At 35.9% G+C, this 18,900-nt stretch overlaps 1 protein-coding gene across 1 annotated transcript in view; it reads left to right on the top strand.

The window, feature by feature from the left end:
• Positions 1–18,900, top strand: part of TTC21B (tetratricopeptide repeat domain 21B) — an 83,917-nt gene that overhangs the window by 26,301 nt on the left and 38,716 nt on the right. Inside the window, exons 12-18 of the mRNA XM_011958028.1 lie at positions 4,406–4,535; positions 9,658–9,815; positions 11,310–11,534; positions 13,359–13,597; positions 15,143–15,215; positions 16,135–16,245; positions 17,295–17,433. Of these exons, the coding sequence (XP_011813418.1) occupies positions 4,406–4,535; positions 9,658–9,815; positions 11,310–11,534; positions 13,359–13,597; positions 15,143–15,215; positions 16,135–16,245; positions 17,295–17,433 (1,075 nt within the window). The remainder of the gene's footprint in view (positions 1–4,405; positions 4,536–9,657; positions 9,816–11,309; positions 11,535–13,358; positions 13,598–15,142; positions 15,216–16,134; positions 16,246–17,294; positions 17,434–18,900) is intronic.

Raw genomic sequence — 18,900 nt, 5'->3', positions numbered from 1 at the left:
GCATCTTAAAATGGTAGTATTTGTATCTATGTTAGTTGAAATCGCTTTTAATCAGACTGTTTTTAGTAATGACTGCTGTCAACTACTGAAAGCATTGGTTTGCAGATATTCATTTGTATTTCATAAAATCTTAAAATCTCCAGTTTAAAGAAATGTTAAAAGTCATCTAATTCAGACACCTACATTATATTTGCATCCAGTCTGTGACATCACTGTCAAGTGCCTATCCCACATCTGGACACACTTAGAAATGAAGTTCTTATCATATAACTATGATTGTTAGCCTGTATTTCCTATGTTAAGTCAAACTCTGCTTTTGGTTAAAAAAAAAAGGACCATTTACTGGTCCTCCTTCTGCTCACTAGATTGACATAGAGCAAGTCCAGTTGCTTAGAGCAAGGATCGTTCCTCATTCATTAAACAGACCTTCAGATATTGGCAATTAGTTTTCATGTTCCACTAAACAACTCCAGGTTTCCAGCCATTTATTTTTTTTTTATTATTTTTTTTATTTTTTTGAGACGGAGTCTCGCTCTGTCGCCCAGGCTGGAGTGCAGTGGCCGGATCTCAGCTCACTGCAAGCTCCGCCTCCCGGGTTTACGCCATTCTCCTGCCTCAGCCTCCCGAGTAGCTGGGACTACAAGCGCCCGCCACCTCGCCCGGCTAGTTTTTTGTATTTTTTAGTAGAGACGGGGTTTCACCGTGTTAGCCAGGATGGTCTCGATCTCCTGACCTCATGATCTGCCCATCTCGGCCTCCCAAAGTGCTGGGATTACAGGCTTGAGCCACCGCGCCCGGCCCAGCCATTTATTTTTTATATGAAATAGTTTTGAGAATTCCGTTTGTGAATCTGATGATATTCTTTATTTTGTCTGTTCCTCTCATTAAGCTCACTATTCCAGATGTGGAGTTGACCTGCGAGAACTAGAATAGACCTTTTCTTCTCTTATTCTGGAAGTCCATCCAACTTTTTATAAATCACGTTACATTAATTACCTCTATTGAATTAACAGTTAATTAAAGACTTTTGGTCTCTTGTTGTACCTTTGGACTCAAATGTAGGACTCTACATTTATTCTATGAAATTTTATCTTTTCAGATTCATCTCATAAAATGAATTCAGATTTATTCCGTGTTATCATATCCATTCCATGTTATTATATCCATTCCGTGTTATATTCCATGTGGATCATGATTGTCACCTATTTTAAATGGATCTTTATTGTCATCTGTCATCTGCTTTATCTAGCTCTGAGATAACTATTATTATAATGTTATCTTCCAAGTATTAACAGTTTTGAGTAGACCTGAAGATAAAACCCTATGTTGTACTACCAGAGAGTTCTTTCCAAATTGATGTGGATTTCTTAGTCAGCACTCTTATTACAGATAGTAAGCAGATACAGATGTCCTAACTTTACTGTATTCAGCTCACATTCAACACAGGGATATCAGGGCAGGTACTATCAAGCATTCCATTGCTGAAAGCAAACTTCTTAGCATTCTCCCTGATCTACAGCTTTGGTAACTGTGTTAACATGGGAAATAAGGAAAATGACCTTCCCTTAGGGAACCCATATAGCCTTTTCGATTATCATGTCCTTTTCTAGGCTTTCATTGCTATTTATTTTTTAAACTTAAACCCTCATAGAATTATACCTGGGATTGACCTTAGACTCCCCAGTCATAATCCATTTCACTTGCTTAGAAGTTGGAATACATTTTTTTCAGTATTAATCTAGTATTCAGGATTCATTCTACAAATGTTTACAGAGTACCTAGCACTCTACTTGGAGCTGGGGAAATACCCATGTAAAACAAACTACATTCCTTTCCCCTGAGGCATGTATTCCAATGGGAGGAGGCAGATAATATAACTAAGTCAATTGTATACTATGTTTAGAAAATGACAGGAGAAAATAATACAGCATGGTGGGATGATGGTGATTTTAGATACAGTGGTCAGGATAGGCCTCATGAAGAGGGTAAGATCTGAACAAAGACTTAAAAATAGGGTGTGTGTGTGTGTGTATATATATATATATAAAACTAATAGGATATATATATATAAAATGAATAGTGTATATAATAGTATGTGTGTGTATATATATGGGAGTTTATATATATACTCCTTATATACATATGGGAGTTTATTAAGGAGTATTAACTCACACGATCACATTGTCCCACAGTAGGCTGTCTGTAAGCTGGGGAGCAAAGAAGCCAGTCCAAGTCCCAAAGCTGAAGAAGTTGGAGTCCGATGTTCAAGGGCAGGAAGCATCCAGCATGAGAGAAAGATGTAGACTTGGAGGTTAAGCCTGTCTAGTCTTTTCATGTTTTTCTCCCTGCTTTATATTCTGGCCATGCTGGCAGCTAATTAGACAGTGCCCACCCAAATGAAGGGTGGGTCTGCCTTTCTCAGCCTATTGGCTCAAATGTTAATCTCCTTTGGCAATATCCTCACAGACACACCCAGGATCAAGACTTCAGTACAATCAAGTTGACAGTATTAACCATCACAGAACATGTGAAAATATGGTAGAGTGTTTCAGACAATGGGAGCAGCTGGTACAGAAGCCCAAAGGGACATGAGGAGACAAATGTGGCTGGGGCAGGGTGAGGAGGAGAGTAGTTAGAGATGAGGTTATCCCACAGGAGACCAGCCCAGGTAGGGCCATAGCAGTTCTTATAACTTCTTTGGCTTTAATTCTGAGTACAATGGGATACAATGGGGAGTCACCAAAAGGCTTCCAGCATGATCCAAGTCAACACTTTAACCCAATGTTTTAATGGATTTCTCTATCAAATGTGCTGAGAATAAACTGTAATAGAACAAGAAATAATGCATTAAGTGGTAGTTGGGTCTCTAGTTCAACTAGACATCCTATTTTTCTTTACCAGGAAATTCTGTTTTCCTTTACCAGCATGATAGAAAGTAATCAGCATATGTAATTCTGTTTTCATAGGGAAATAGGAGAAAGGCAGAATTGTCTCTTTAGCTCTGTTTCTACTTCTTTGACCCTTTTATAGACATAGTTTTGTTTAGAATTTTAGTTGAACAAATGATATCTTAAAGATTGTCTGCATAACTATTTTTTCTATGATTGCACATTGAAATTGTTTGCAGTAAAATGATGGTTCTCAATAACTCATTCTTAGCAGGTGGTAAAGAACATTATCAGAACCTCACCATCACTTACACTTTCACTATTTTTACTTAGGCTGAAAAAAATACATATTTTTAAACTATTTGCTGTGTATCTGTTATTGTGCAAAGAAGCATAAAAATCTTACCTTCAAGACATATAAAAACCCTTAGGCCTATAAAAGAAGCAAAACTAAATATGAAACTACCAGTAGAACTGTATAGGTATTATAGAGTGTTAAATTTTATTATATAGATTATATGTGAAGAATTTAAAGAAATTGAAGTATTCTAGGCAATAGTAGTCATATTCTGATTATCTTTTTGAGCGATACATTGTGTGTGTGTAAGTTGTAGCACTTTCTTGTTAGTAATAATGGCTCATTATAGGAGTGATTTTCCATAAGAAGGCACAGTCCAGTTAAAGATCTTTATGTGTCAGGGGGCATGGGGTAGAGAGGATCAGCCTCATATAAAGAAACAGCCATAGCAAGGCAAAGCAGGAGGGATGAACATTTTATATTTAAATTCTGATATCACAGTACTAAATTTGTGATTGGATGACCATTGGATAAAGGTTGGTTGGGTAGACAGCCATTATAAGAATAAGAAACAGTGAAAAGAATAAAGCAGTGTTCTCGTATCACTTTAATTATCATACTCATTATTAATTGAAAGGAAAACTTTGAGGGTCTAAAACATGCCAGGCTGAAAACTGGGGAATGTAAAGGTATGAGACATTTAGTTTAGCATAGTGAGTGTTCTACCTTCTGTTTACCAGTGGGGGAAATCTGAATTCTTTAAAAACTGGCTTCACAGTACTCTAGGGGATAATGAGAGTAATTGAATTGAGCAAATCACAAGGCACATCTAGAATTTGAACACTTACTGCCTTGACTGTGTCAATTCTAGCAAGAAACTCTACCTCTCAGTTATCTTTCCTTTAACAGATATATTTCTCTGATAAAACTTTTGAACAGATATACTCACTTGATATGTTATCCATTTAGTAATTGTATAGTAGTTTCATAATTATTTTGCTGAATAAGAGCCATTATTTGTATTGTCTGTTCATAGATCCCAGGGAAATAAATTAGTATTAGTTAAGTCATAGTAAAATTATTATGAAATAAGTGAAATCAAAGAAAGTTTAGAAAAATATGTATAGTTTGGTTAGTTATACTAAAATTAATATATGTTTATTTTTAGCTAAATATTATTTTACACTTATAAAATGATCTGCTGATTTGTTTTGTTTAGCCTGCAAGTCCTGGGCAACCTCTTTGTCCACTTCTCAGGCGTTGTGTCTCAGTTCTGGAGACTGTAGTAAGAACTGTTCCAGGTCTTCTGCAAACTGTCTTCTTAATAGCAAAAGTGAAATATTTGTCAGGTAGAGTATACCTTAAAAACTTTTAACCTTTTTATTCTGATGTTGATAAAAACAAGTGTGAATAAATTAATCACTCTGTATATATAGAGAATAGTCACATAAAATGTACATTTTGTATATGCATAGATAAGTAATTTTAATCCAAAATAGAATTGCATAACTTACTATTTAATCCTTTAAAAATTACTATAAACTTGTGTGGCTTAAGTGAATTGCTGGGAAAATGCAGTTGTACCACTTTAAGAAAAGTCTGTCAGAAATTACTGGAGACTAGCAGTAAGATTTTACAGTCATTAATCCATGGTTGTGTTCTTACTGATATAACCAAATGCAACATTTGCCAGATTTCAGGCCCTAATGAAAAGTACTGAGTAATTCTTGTTTAGTTTCTGTGAATAGGTATGGATAGCTTAAAATAAAAATGACTCAGTTATAACCTTAGTTTTCTAAGACACAGACAAATACATGACTTTACACATAGAAATAGACCATCATGGCTGGGCACAGTGGCTCACACCTGTAATCCCAGCACTTTGGGAGGCCAAAGTGAGCAGATTACTTGAGCCTGGGAGTTCAAGTCCAGCCTGGGCAACATGGTGAAACCTCATCTCTACAAAAAAAATACAAAAATTAGCTGGGCTTGGTGGCACGTGCCTGTAGTCCCAGCTACTCAGAAGGCTGAAATGGGAGGATCACCTGAGCCCAGAGAGGTTGAGGCTGCAGTGAGCCAGGATCATGCCACTGCACTTCAGTGTGGGTGAGGGGAGTGAGACCCTGTCTCCAAAAAAAGAAAAAAAAAAAAGACCGAGCCTGGCGCGGTGGCTCACGCCTGTAATCCCAGCACTTTGGGAGGCAGAGGTGGGCAAATCACGAGGACGAGGTCAGGAGATCGAGACCATCTGGCTAACATGGTGAAACCCCGTCTCTACTGAAAATGCAAAAAATTAGCGAGGCATAGTGGCGGGCGCTTATAGTCCCAGCTACTCGGGAGGCTGAGGCAGGAGAATGGCCTGAACCCGGGAGGCGGAGCTTGCAGTGAGCTGAGATCCAGCCACTGCACTCCAGCCTGGGCGACAGAGCAAGACTCCGTCTCAAAAAAATAAAAATTAAATAAAAATTTAAAAAGACCATCATATCATGCTTGTCTATATGTACCTTTGCCAACTGAATGCTATAAAAGTAAATAAAGTTTGTAAAACTGTAAGAGCAGAAACCAGCTTAAAAGGTTTTTTCATAAAGTTATTTCCTGTTATATAATGGAGTGATAAGATTGCCTTTACTGCTTCTTTGGACCTCTGTTTTCTTTATTTTTTAATTTTTTACTTCAATTTTTTATTTGTGTTGGGTACAAATAGTTTTGCTTACATGGATGAATTGTATAGTGCTGAAGTCTGGAATTTTAGTGCACCCATCATGCGAGTAGTGTACATTGTACCCAATATGAAGCTTTCTATCTCACACCCTCTTCCCATCCTGCCTCTTCTAAGTCTCCAAAGTCCACTATATCACTCTGTTTGCCTTTATACCCATAGCTTAGCTACTACTTATAAGTGAGAACATAACAGTATTTGGTTTTCCATTCCTCAGTTACTTTATTTAGAGTAATGGCCTCCAGTTCCATCCAGGTTGCTATAAAACACATTATTTCTTTCTCTTTTTTTTTGCAGCTAAGTAGTATTCTATGGTGTATACATACCACATTTTCTTTATCCACTCATCGGTTGATAGGCACTTATGTTGGTTCTATATCTTTGCAGTTATGAATTGTACTGCAATAAACATACACGTGCAGGTGACTTTTTGATATGATGACTTCTTTTCCTTTGGATAGATATCTAGTAGTGGGATTGCTGGATTGAATGGTAAATCTACTTTTAGTTCTTTGAGAAATCTTCATACTATTCTCCAAAGAGGTTGTACTAATTTACATTCCCACCAGCAATGTATAAGCGCTCCCTTTGACCACATCCATGCCATGCCAACGTCTTTTTTTTTTTTTTTGCCTTTGTAATAGTGGCTGTTCTGGCTGTGGTAAGGTGGTCCCTAACTATAGTTTTAATTTACATTTCCCTGATGATCAGCAGTGTTGAGCATTTTTTTAAATGTTTGCTGGCCATCTGTGTATCTTCTTTTGGGAAATGTCTATTCATGTCATTTGCCCACTTTTCAATGGAATTATTTTTTTCTTGATGATTTGTTTGGATTCCTTATAGATTGTGGAAATTACAGACTTCTGTTTTAATTGTTAAAAACATTTAGATGATGTCAGAGGGTTGTTTTACCTCTAAAATATTTCAGTTGTAAGAAGTGATACTAATACCTTCTGATTGAATTGTACCATTAAACCACAGGATATTTCAGCTTTTCTCCTAATTGGAAGGGGTATCACCCACTATATAATTAGACTGGGACTTTGATTCCTATAATTTATTAAGTGTTTATTTTATATTGTGAAAATTTATATGAATAAGTCATAATCTAGCAATACTTAATCGTTAAAGTCTCTAGTCATGAAAATTTCTTACATTAATCCCATTTTTAAGAACAGTCTTACATAAGAATGATACAGTGGACTTTGGGGACTTAGGGGAAAGGGCAGGAAGAGAGTGAGGGAGGGATAAAAGACTGTATACATTGGATACAGTGACTGGGTGATGAGTGCACCAGAATTTCAGAAATCACCACCAAATAACTTATTCATGTAACCAAATACCGCCTGTTCCCCAAAAACCTATTGAAATAAAAAATACAATTTCTAGTAACCAAAAGTTAAAAAAAGGAAGAGCACCCTTAAATCATGTGAAATACTGCTAGCATGTGTCTAAATAGTAGTATTTTTGCTAAATTGCCAACTGAAATGACTTTTGACACCAACTAGTTGGAGTTGGGCCAAACATCACAGGTTAAGGGCACAGTCTTCCATAAAACTGCCCTCACTTCAGACACCAGCCACAGATTTGGGCATTCCTAGAGCCTCCTGTGCTTTTGACTAGTTGCAAATGTGGAAGTCCCTCAGTTTCATTAATTTACTAGAATGAATTACAGAACTCAAGAAAGCACTAGGCTTAAAATTACAGTTTTAGTGTAGCAACAGGATACTAACCCAAATCAGCAACAGGGAAAGATGCACAGGGTGAGGTCTGATAGGGTCCTAAATGTAAAGCTTCCATTGTCCTCTCCCCATGGAGTCAGGAGATATCACTTCCTGACATGTCGATGTGTGACAATCAGAGTATTAGCATCCAGGGAAGCTCACCAAGGTTTGGTGTCCATAGCTTTTACTGGGATTTCATTAAGTAGACATGGATTAAATCATTGTCCATATTATTGAATTCAAACTCCAGTCCCCACCGACTAATAATGTGGCTCTAAGCCCCAACCCGCTAATCACAGGGTTGGTCTTTCTGGCACAGCCAGCCCCCATTTCAAGTCTTACCTTTAGCATAAACTATCTAGGGGCGTACCATGAGTCTCCTCGTTAGGACAAACTATCAGGATCCATGAAGAGTAATAAATGCAGACATCCCTAACATGAGGGAAATTCCAAGAGTTAGAGACTCCTTCCAGGAACCCAAGACAAACGCCAGCCAAATGCTTTATTACATAGAACTCTGACAAAGACAGATACACAGGACTGAAATGTCCTTCAGTTTCACTCAAGGGAAATTGGACTGCTCTTAGAAAGAATGTGATGTTGGTGTTGATCTCTGGAGACGTGGTCTGTTTTCCTCAACAGTAATGACCCACTTCTCATATTTAAATAGTATGCTTCTAAATATTTAAAATATTTTTAAATATTTTAAATATTTAGTTTCCTACCCTACATATCCATCTCCTCACCCTTAAAAGAAACAAGATTCTCATTTCTGTTACTCATACAGTACTCATTTTCTTCAGTCTCTTACTTGCAAACCCTAATTCTCTATGCACTTTCTCCTGTTAGTACAACCTCTTTCTTCAAATTATCACCTTAAGCCTTCTCCTTCCTAAGATAATTTTCACACAAATTTATTATGCCTAACTTTTCTTTTTTTCACCTGTGCAGTTTTGAGCGTTGGATTGTATCACAATAAAGAATCTAGCATTGTTAATTATGCTTGACGTTTGATTGCTAAACTTTGATGCTGTGTTTAGTAAGTTATTATGCTCTCTCAGCCAGTTAGTTTTCTGTTAATCCTCCGTCTCTGAGAAGAACATTTTCAGTCTTAGTGCATTTCTATTACCAGTAAGTTGAGCCTTATTTTGCTGACATCAGGTGAGGAAAAGGGGCATAATTCAACAGAAAATCATTTAGGCTGTCTTCTTCCCCCATTCTCCTAGCAAGGTTGAATGGGGAGTTGTTCTACTTACATCTTCTTAAGGCCCATTTATGAGGTGAGTAAGTGCAGATCAGTGTGGGTTACATCATGAGAAACTTCTAAGACTTAGAATCAATGCAATGTTTTCCTCTGAAGAGCCTCTTCTTACCACGTCTGTCAGCCCAAGGTCAATTCCTCGATTCCTGTCACTTTAATCTTATTTCCTTCTATTTTAAGACTCCCAGATATATAACTGGCATTATTTCAGTTGGTATTTAAAGGTATTTTAAATCTATAACTCATATTTCTGAATCTCTGAAGTATATCCTTAGGCCTTTTTTGTTATTTTATGTGTAGTAGTAATAGAATTTTTGACCAAGAATGATTACTAGACTAATATGCTCTTTGTTAATGTAAGTGACATTACAAAATTCTAGCTACTTAAATGAAATGTCTTTGTTATGCATAATTTATTTTAATGAAATTATAAATAAAACCTTTTTTTTTTTTTGACAAGGAAAATAAAGGTCGATTTATTGACCTCTCAGTAACGCCAGTGCTTGGCTCTCATCCTTTCCTGCTTTCCCTGGCTTGCTCGTTAGGATCAAGGGCTTGCCTGACTTGCAGGTGTATTCATTCATGTGGACTAGAAGGAAGCTAACTAGTGCAGATGGAATTAAACCATGGCATGGCCTATGAACAGCAAACTTTAAGTTTACAAACACTAGGGCTCTCCGTAAACTAAACAGTCTTTTTCCTCTTGCCTCTCAGATCTCCATTTCTTAATCATTTGAATTATAACAATGCACTGTTTTTCTTATTAGGTGATATTGAAGCAGCTTTTAATAACCTTCAGCATTGCTTAGAACACAATCCCTCTTATGCTGATGCTCATCTGCTGCTAGCTCAGGTTTACTTGTCTCAAGAAAAAGTCAAATTGTGTTCTCAGTCTCTTGAACTTTGTCTGAGCTATGATTTTAAGGTAAGTATTCCAGACTGAAGTGGATAAGACATGTCACCCTCCTTGAAAGCTTACATATTCAAGTATTTTGTGTTTTAGCCTGTAGTATTTTGCTAACAGTTGCATGTTTAATGGAAAAAAAATTGAACTCACAAACAGTAGAAGGAAAAATTGAGGCAACACAGGTATGGATAAAAAACTGTGTGGACTTGGTGACAAAAATCCTGAGGTTAATGTCTGGTCTTTCACTTCTCTCTGAGCCTCAGTTTTCTTTTCTGTAAAACTCGCTTACTATTACTCTGCTGTTACAATGAGAATTAAATGCAGTAATGAAGGTATATAAAAATGATGATAAACTCTAGATCCTTATGTCAAATATTTGTATGTATAAAGATAATAATTGTTTATTTCTTGGGCCTTAGTTTTTAATAACTTCTTTTTGGATTCATTGTGAAAGAACATCTTGTCATTTGGAAAGTAATCTTGTGGTTTGAGGATATAAACACAGTACATTTCTATCCCAGATATTATGTGTTACATCCAGTATCCCCTCAACGTTAGGGAAAATCCTAGGTTCAGTTGCTTCCTGTATTACCTCGAGTCATGAAGGAGCTCTTATAGCTTTTGCTTTGCTTCACAGGGTCATGAACCCTGTTAAGGGAGAACCCTTCAGTGAATTAGAGAATCCTAATTAAGATTTGCAGAAAATATCACTTGCTTCTTAGGATAGTGGTTTTCAAGACTAGGGGTATGTCAGAGCCCCAGTGCTGGTGCCACACCTCTACTGAGTCAAATTCTCCGAGGAAGGAGCACGAGTGTGAGTCTCACATGAAGCTCTGTAAGCAAATGTCCAGGCTGCCTAAGGTTGAGAACTTCAGCATCAGAAGGATTATAGACTTCCTAATTGCTAGGTGACTGCCATGTCACCTCATTCTGGGTCCTGTCCTTCCCTTTTACTTCTTTTTCCCAACTCATGTTATCATTCTCTTATGTTTTCTGTATATAGTGTTGATAGCCGACTTTGATGGAAGCTTTAGAACTATATATTTAGGAGTAGTGTCAAAGGGGAAGGTCAATGCTTCGTTAAAATGTCCTGAAACTTTTAATCTTCAAATTTAAAAAAGGGAAAAAATAGTGTTTCTAGAAATCTAATAACTTTGTATCAGTCCTACAAGTGCCGGATAAAGAAATTCCTTTCCTGAAAATTCAAGTAATCTCTTAGAATGTATTTGCTAGCCTTATAAACCTTGTTTACACTTTCTTTTCTGTCACAGGAGAAATATGTAATCAACCTCTTTGTCATCTCAAAGGATGCAGGGAGAAGCAATTTTCCTGAATCCAATTTAATATGATAAATAATCAGAGAGTTAATAAGAGGGCAGAGATAGACTTCATGCATACAATCAAAGATGGACTATTCTCAGTGATCTCATTATTTTAATGTTTGATGGATTGTAAATTATGTGTTGATGTTGTAGGCACTCCAAGGAAATATTATTAAATATTATTTTTCAGGTGAGAGAATATCCTTTATATCATTTGATAAAAGCTCAGTCACAAAAGAAAATGGGAGAAATAGCAGATGCAATTAAAACACTGCACATGGCAATGAGTTTACCAGGAATGAAAAGAATTGGAGCTTCCACAAAATCAAAAGACAGAAAAACTGAAGTTGATACAAGCCATCGTTTATCGATCTTTCTTGAATTAATAGAGCTTCACCGCTTAAATGGAGAGCAGGTAGGTCAAGTTTTAATTTAAGGGCTCAGATGTGAACTTTCTTATTCTAACATATATATTGGTAGAAAATGAAAAGCTGGCTGGGCACGGTGGCTCACACCTGTAATCCCAGCACTTTGGGAGGCCGAGTTGGGTGAATCATCTGAGGTCAGGAGTTTGAACCAGCCTGGCCAATATGGTGAAACCCTGTCTCTACTAAAAATACACAAAAATTAGCTGGACGTGGTAGTATGTGCCTGTAGTTGCAGCTGCTCGGGAGGCTGAGTGAGGCAGGAGAATCGCTTGAACCTAGGAGGCGGAGGTTGCAGTGAGCCAAGATCACGCCACTGCACTCCAGCCTGGGTGACAGAACGAGACACCATCTCAAAAAAAAAAAAAAGAAAGAAAGAAATGAAAAGCTAAATGTATTCCCTTGACCAAGTGGTAAACTTTAGAAAAATTTATTTTGCGTTACCTTGTACTAAAACATAAACTTCCCGTAAGCCCCTGAAAGTTAAACATAATTTGCTCCCGGGTGACCTAAAGTATCAGTGTGCTCATGTTGACTACAATGGAACATAATAACATGATGTACAACTCTCTTGGTTACTGTGAATGTAATAATATAATGCAGTTATAATCCTATGAATCCCTAAAAAGACTTACACCCATATACACAAACACACATTTATGCACACTCTAGAACTACTGAAATAAAAAGAAAGTACCAACCTGAAATTCTAGTAGATGAGGAAACAAAATAAATACTTGAATGAATGCTCATAGGAATATTATAAAGTCAGATATTTTAAAAAATAATAATATATACAGATAAGATAGAAAGTAATTCTGGGAGAATTAAACTTTGTAGAAAATGAGGAACTCAAAGTCATTTGTATCAGTTGTTTTAGGTTGCAGCACTTGCTAATCACTTATTTTTCATATTTTAATGAAAATTAAGAAGGCTGTATTTCTAAATATTTGCCAGATCACAAAGAATTTCCATTTATTTATTGTGTTTTTTAGTGATAAGGTCTCACTCTGTCTCCTCGGCTGGCATGCAGTGGTACAATAATAGCTCACTGCAACCTCCTGGGCCCAAGGGATTTTCCCATCTCAGCCTCTCAGGTAGCTGGGCCATGCCCAGCTAGTTTTTAAAATATTTTGTAGAGAGTCTCCCTACATTATGCAGGATGGTCTCAAACTCCTGGGCTCAAGTGAACCACCCAGCTCGGCCTCCCAAAGTGCTGGAATTACAGGTGTGAAAGAATTTCTGTTTTACTAATTAACTTAAAGTACATTGAACAAGTAAGGCCAATTATATCCTATATAGTTGATTCTAAGGTACACTTAAATTACATTTTAACATTTCTGGAATTCTTATAATCTATGAAGTTGAGATGACTCTTAAATGACATTTTCGATTCATCAAGGTACACATTTGGAAATAAGGTAGAATATTCACCTAAAGTGTAGCAACAATATTGTTCTGGTGGAGGGAATAAAGTAATCTGCCACTTAATGAAGACCCAGTGTGTACAGCTCTTCATTATACAATGCTGGATGCTAAGTAAGTGCTCATTAATATAGTAGCAGTGACCCTCTGTAGCAGCTACTGTTGTCCTACATGTGAAAACATTTATCTAGCTAACAGTATTTACAGCCTCATCTGATTTTGGTCATGGGTTTAGTTTTAAATTTTTGAGGTTTCAGAAAATTCTATTAATTTATTTCATAAATATTATAAATGTACTAGCATTTATTCTGCGTTATGAGAAAATCTCTCTTTCTAGTGTTATTTGTTCACTATTTTGGAAGAATGATATTTTAATTTCATCTTTACAGCATGAGGCAGCCAAAGTTTTACAAGATGCCATCCATGAATTTTCTGGAACATCTGAAGAAGTGCGGGTTACCATTGCTAATGCAGACCTAGCTCTAGCCCAAGGAGATATTGAACGGGCTTTAAGCATCCTTCAAAATGTTACAGCCGAACAGCCTTATTTTATAGAGGCCAGAGAAAAAATGGCAGATATTTATCTGAAGCACAGAAAAGATAAAATGTTATATATCACTTGTTTTAGGTAAGTAATTGTCTCAACCCATTATATTTTGACACATTTAGCCACTAATATTGATTCCCGATTTTTTTTTTCTTTTTTTTTTTACTTTCTTCAACTGCTTTGCAAATACTTTACAGATCGTTTTCTGAATGTGGTCTTGATTCCTTCTGCCACCAACCACAATCACTCTAACCAAGTTGTTCACTCTCCCTAAAACATAATTATGATTCCTTCAAACTGGCTTACTGTAGTTTCTCAGCTCTCCTTATCAAATATTATTTTTAGACCCTAGATCTTCCTGTTTGAGAAGGGAAAGTGTACCCTGTATTCTAATAACTTAACAGCATCATGTAATGTAACAGTAATCCAGAGGACAGGCAGGCATATTTATTAATATAGTAGTTGTAGAAAAAAATTATTTTAGTATGTACCATGCTAAGATGTGGGTTACAGATATTTTCTTGGTGAAAGAGCATGACCTTAAAAGTATGTCACACTGATGCCCTTATGAGTTATAGAGATACACAACACACACACACACACACGGAGAAAGAGAGAGATTGCTCTTCCTCTTCTCCCCAAACAGAAGGGTAAACATAGAAGCATACACTCTGTGTAAGAGAAAATTAACATTTTTAGCTCTTGAGATCATAGTAAACTGTTGATGAAGTAATTCAGTATTGGTTCACCTATATTACATCAGACTCAAAAAGTTGCTGAGATTCTTTTAAATGCTGAGTGATTCAAAGAAACTGAACAGCACTGCATGTTTAGATGGATGGACTGGAGTTCCTAGATTGTATTTTCTAAGGTATTTCCAAAAGATCATCACTGTCATCTCTAATGATATGAAAATAATTCAAAATAGGGTTGACTTATTTTTGATGTAGCATAATGTAATAGTTAAAAGCATAGATTTTGTTTCATGAAGATCTGACACATCAGCTGCAACTCTTAACATCATCTATAAAACCGAGATAATTTTCAAGAATGTTTGGACCAATTAGATGAAGTACTCTATGTTAAAGACTTAACACCACGTTGTTATTTCAATAACTTTGGTAATATGACCTTTAGTAGTCTACGTTTTCAGGTCAAATGTAAGCAACAAATACTGAAATAAAAGACTTTGTATTTTTTTAAGGTAACTTATTTCAGCATATAATTTATGCCATGAGTATCAGAGCTCAAGATGCATAGGAGGACAGTAAAATTTTATTCTCCCATCGTTTTTTTGGTACCTTCACTCCCACATCATTTCAGAAGTAAACATAGCAAAATGTATAGGTCCAGACAAGGAGAACTTAGATATTTACTATCTATCTGTACTCGGTTACCTGCATTTCAGAAAATGGAAAGATTCAGTGACAGAAATAATTGATCTAGCATAAACAATTTGGGTGTGGGTATGCATGAGGTTTTTATAATATTACACTGTTGGATATATAGAGATACTCTGAAGGCTACTGGCTAACTGAAATAAGTGAGCTTATTTTTTATTTTATTTTATTTTTGGAAGAAGATATCTGTATTCAATATACTAAGTAGTGTTGGTCTGATTTCCAGAGAAATGGCTGAACGAATGGCTAACCCTCGGTCTTTTCTTCTCCTCGGTGATGCATACATGAATATTCTAGAGGTAAAATTTCTGATGTTACTGAACTGCAATTTTTAAAAAATTATTTGTGATGAGTACAACTTCCTATTAAAATGATGTTTTTAAAAATAATGTTTAATATTTGAAGATCCAGTCATCACAATAAAAGGGAGATATCCATTACAATTTTAAAAAATTGATTTTTCTCTTTTAAGTTGATGCAGAAATTCAGCACTATTGTTATTTGAAATAGAGATGAGGCTGGGTGCGGTAGCTCATACCTGTAATCCCAGCACTTTGGGAGGCCAAGGCGGGCGTATCACTTGAGGTCAGGAGTTCCAGACCAGCCTGGCCAACATGGTGAAACCCCATCGCTACTAAAAATACAAAAAATTAGCCGTGCCTGTAGTCCCAGCTATTGAGAAGGCTGAGGCAGGAGAATTGCTTGAACCTGGGAAGTGGAGGTTGCAGTGAGCCAGGATTGCGCCATGCACTCCATCCTGGGCGACAGAGAAAAACTCCATCCCCCCCCAAAAAAAAAGTAGAGGTGATACCAGAAGTATGTTAGGAATCTTCTTCTTTTTACCAAAAGATAAAGGGAGCTACAGACTAAGATGGTGTTTTCTTCAAAGGGAACCAATCCTCCAGCCCTCTATAACTGGCGGTTATAATGACTTCTGGAAATGAACAGTCAAGATGGTGTCTCTTAGTTCACATACTGTTATTTATATAGATAAGAGCACAATTAATATGGGTAGAATTATACTAATAAATTATACCTACCCATACCTGCCCTTCTCATTTATCACCTTTTTGAAATTGTTAAAGTTCCTGTGCTTTAATATATGCTTAGTCTTATGTAATCTTCCAACTGTAGAGCTTAATTATAGAAATGTTGCCCTTTAATGGGACCCAGTTATGCTATTTTTTATTGCTTATTTTTTGTGTCTGGCAATATTAGCCTGAAGAAGCCATAGTAGCATACGAGCAAGCATTAAATCAGAACCCGAAAGATGGGACATTGGCAAGTAAAATGGGCAAAGCACTTATCAAAACTCATAACTACTCAATGGTAAGTACTTGATTGTTTGAAATATGTCTGTTGCATCAAATTTATCACACCCTGTTCTCGAGAAGCTTCAGCAAGCACCATTTGCATCTTTAATGGTTGTAAACTCCAAATTTGTATTTATGAACTGGGATTTGTGTTAAAGTATCTCAGATTCTTTATTGCTTCATTTTGTGAAGATTATTTGGACCCTGGAGCTTGCTTCATCATGCAGCTAGAATCCTTGCTATCAAATCAATTACTGTAAAGTTGCTATTCTTATATCTCTTTCATTATGTAACAAAACATGATAAATGTTCTTTCTGTTGCACCAGTTTTTGCAAGCTATGTGTTTTGAGTTCTTTTTTTTTTTTTTTCCAGTAGGGGAAACAGATTTTTCTTTAACTGTTATATTCTTGCCCTATTCCTGGTAATTGTTGACCATATGTACAACAGCTAGCAAAATGTATGCTTTTGATAAGGTTCACTGACCTCATAAAACCTGTAAAAAAATTATTTGCCAAGTACCATTCTTTAGTTACTTATCATAAGAAATGTTAGTTGTTGGTCAGGTGTGGTGGCTCACACCTGTAATCCTAACACTTTGGAAGGCCAAGATGGGTGGATCACTTGAGTACAGGCATTTGAAACCAGCCTTGCCAACATGGTGAAACCCCATCTCAACAAAAAAATACAAAAAATTAGCTGGGCATGGTGGTGGGCTCCTGTAATGCCAGCTACTGGGGAGGCTGAGGCAGGAGAATTGCTTGAACTTGGGAGGCCGAGGTTGCAGTGAGCTGAGATTGCACCACTGTACTCTAGCCTGGGTGACAGAGTGAGACTGTCTCAAAAAGAAAAGGAAAAGAGAAAGAAAAAGAAATGTTAGTTATTTCATGTGATGCTCTAGTCTCTGAGAAGAACGGCATACTTAATTGACAGGCAGGCATATGCCTACAATTCTTCCTGGTTATTTCTAGTTATACCTATGCTTTAAGTCTATAGTGTGTTAAATAGCTGTGCTTGAATGCCATTCTCATTGTCTTGTTCCCTTAAATGAAATGAATTTTGTTTAGGCAATCACTTACTATGAAACTGCTCTGAAAAGTGGACAAAAGAATTATCTTTGCTATGACCTGGCTGAGCTCTTATTAAAATTGAAATGGTATGACAAAGCAGAAAAAGTTCTTCAACGTGCTCTGGCTCATGAACCTGGTATGAAAGTCTTTCTGGTTTGAAAAAAGTCTGATAAGTCTGATCCATTTTATTTTTATATTGCATAAATATGTATTTGTATTCTCAATATTTTATATGTGGTTGGTTATATAAATACATGCATATTTTTTCTTTTATCAGAATGCCACTCTACTAAAATGTGATATCTTAAAACCTAGTAGCAGATTTATGAAACAGTTAATTGTGTTATAGAAATATAGCTTACTTCCCAAAATAATATAAAGTAAGTTATCTTTAAATTACAACTACCTCATATTTAAACACATTAACATTTTTGTAATCTTTACTTTTTAAAAAAGTAGCATGTTTCTTTTTTAAAATTCAAACTCTATAAAAGAATATAATGCATAAGTCATCTGTTTCTCCTATGAATTCCATTTGCCTTGTTCTCAAATTACCTCCCTAGTAGCTTGTAATTTAATATTCTATATATGTTTGTGTATATATAAATGTAATGTGATTTTCCTGTGCAAAACTGTTATTCTTCCTTTTCTGCAATTTTTTCCACATACATGTCCCAGATAGTTTGATGTCAGTACATCATGCATTTAATTTGCATTTCTTTGATGAGTGATAAAGTTAGGTATTATTTTGTTTATGTATCTTATTTTCTTCTAGGAATTTTTATTCATATTATTCTATCTACAGGCATCACAATGTTCCATAATGCCAATAAATTACTTAATTTTCTTGAAATTATTGGATGTTTAGTTTTCCATTATTTTGATATTATGATCTGTGTTACAACGAATATCATTGTATCATTCCTTAGTGTACATTTGCATGTATTTTTTAGAGTAGGGTGCTTAGTTGAAGATTTTGTACATTTAAAATTTGTTTGGATACTATCAAGTTACCTTTCAAGTTTGTAAAAATTTGCTTTTTAAAGATCTTTATTTTTCAATAAAATCTAGTGATTACCCATTGCGAGAATTTAAAGATTACAGAAGTGAGTAAAAGTTGTGTCCTCTCCCACTCTCCAGAGAAAACCATATTTAACAACTTGTATATCATGATAATCAGTCTCCCTGCCCCCATCTTTACCTCTCTTATATATACACAATTATTATACCTACCACTTTTTTCTATCTAAATAGATTTTAGTGCACCTATAATTCTGCAGTATGCATTTTTCATTTAATAACTTCTTTCCTTGTTAGAAATATAGCTCTTCTTTATTTTTTAGCATATGTAGAGTATTCCACTGTATGTTAATACCATAATTGACTTGATGAGTCTCATATTGGAATAGACATTTAGCTTGGGGAATAGTTGGAAGCAGTACTGAGATAAAATCCTTCTTTATATACATATACCTCTCTGTACTTCCTAGAATTAAATCTGGCCCCATTGTTCTTTCTTAAGGCTAAAAACTTCCTGACATTATGTCGTATTAGTCATGAAAAATAAACTTATTTTAATTTGCATTTCTTTGATGAGTGATAA

The sequence above is a fragment of the Colobus angolensis genome, unplaced genomic scaffold, assembly GCF_000951035.1.
Source record: "Colobus angolensis palliatus isolate OR3802 unplaced genomic scaffold, Cang.pa_1.0 Scaffold456, whole genome shotgun sequence".
Lineage (NCBI taxonomy): Eukaryota > Metazoa > Chordata > Mammalia > Primates > Cercopithecidae > Colobus > Colobus angolensis.
This window is presented reverse-complemented; position numbering and strand designations above follow the sequence as displayed.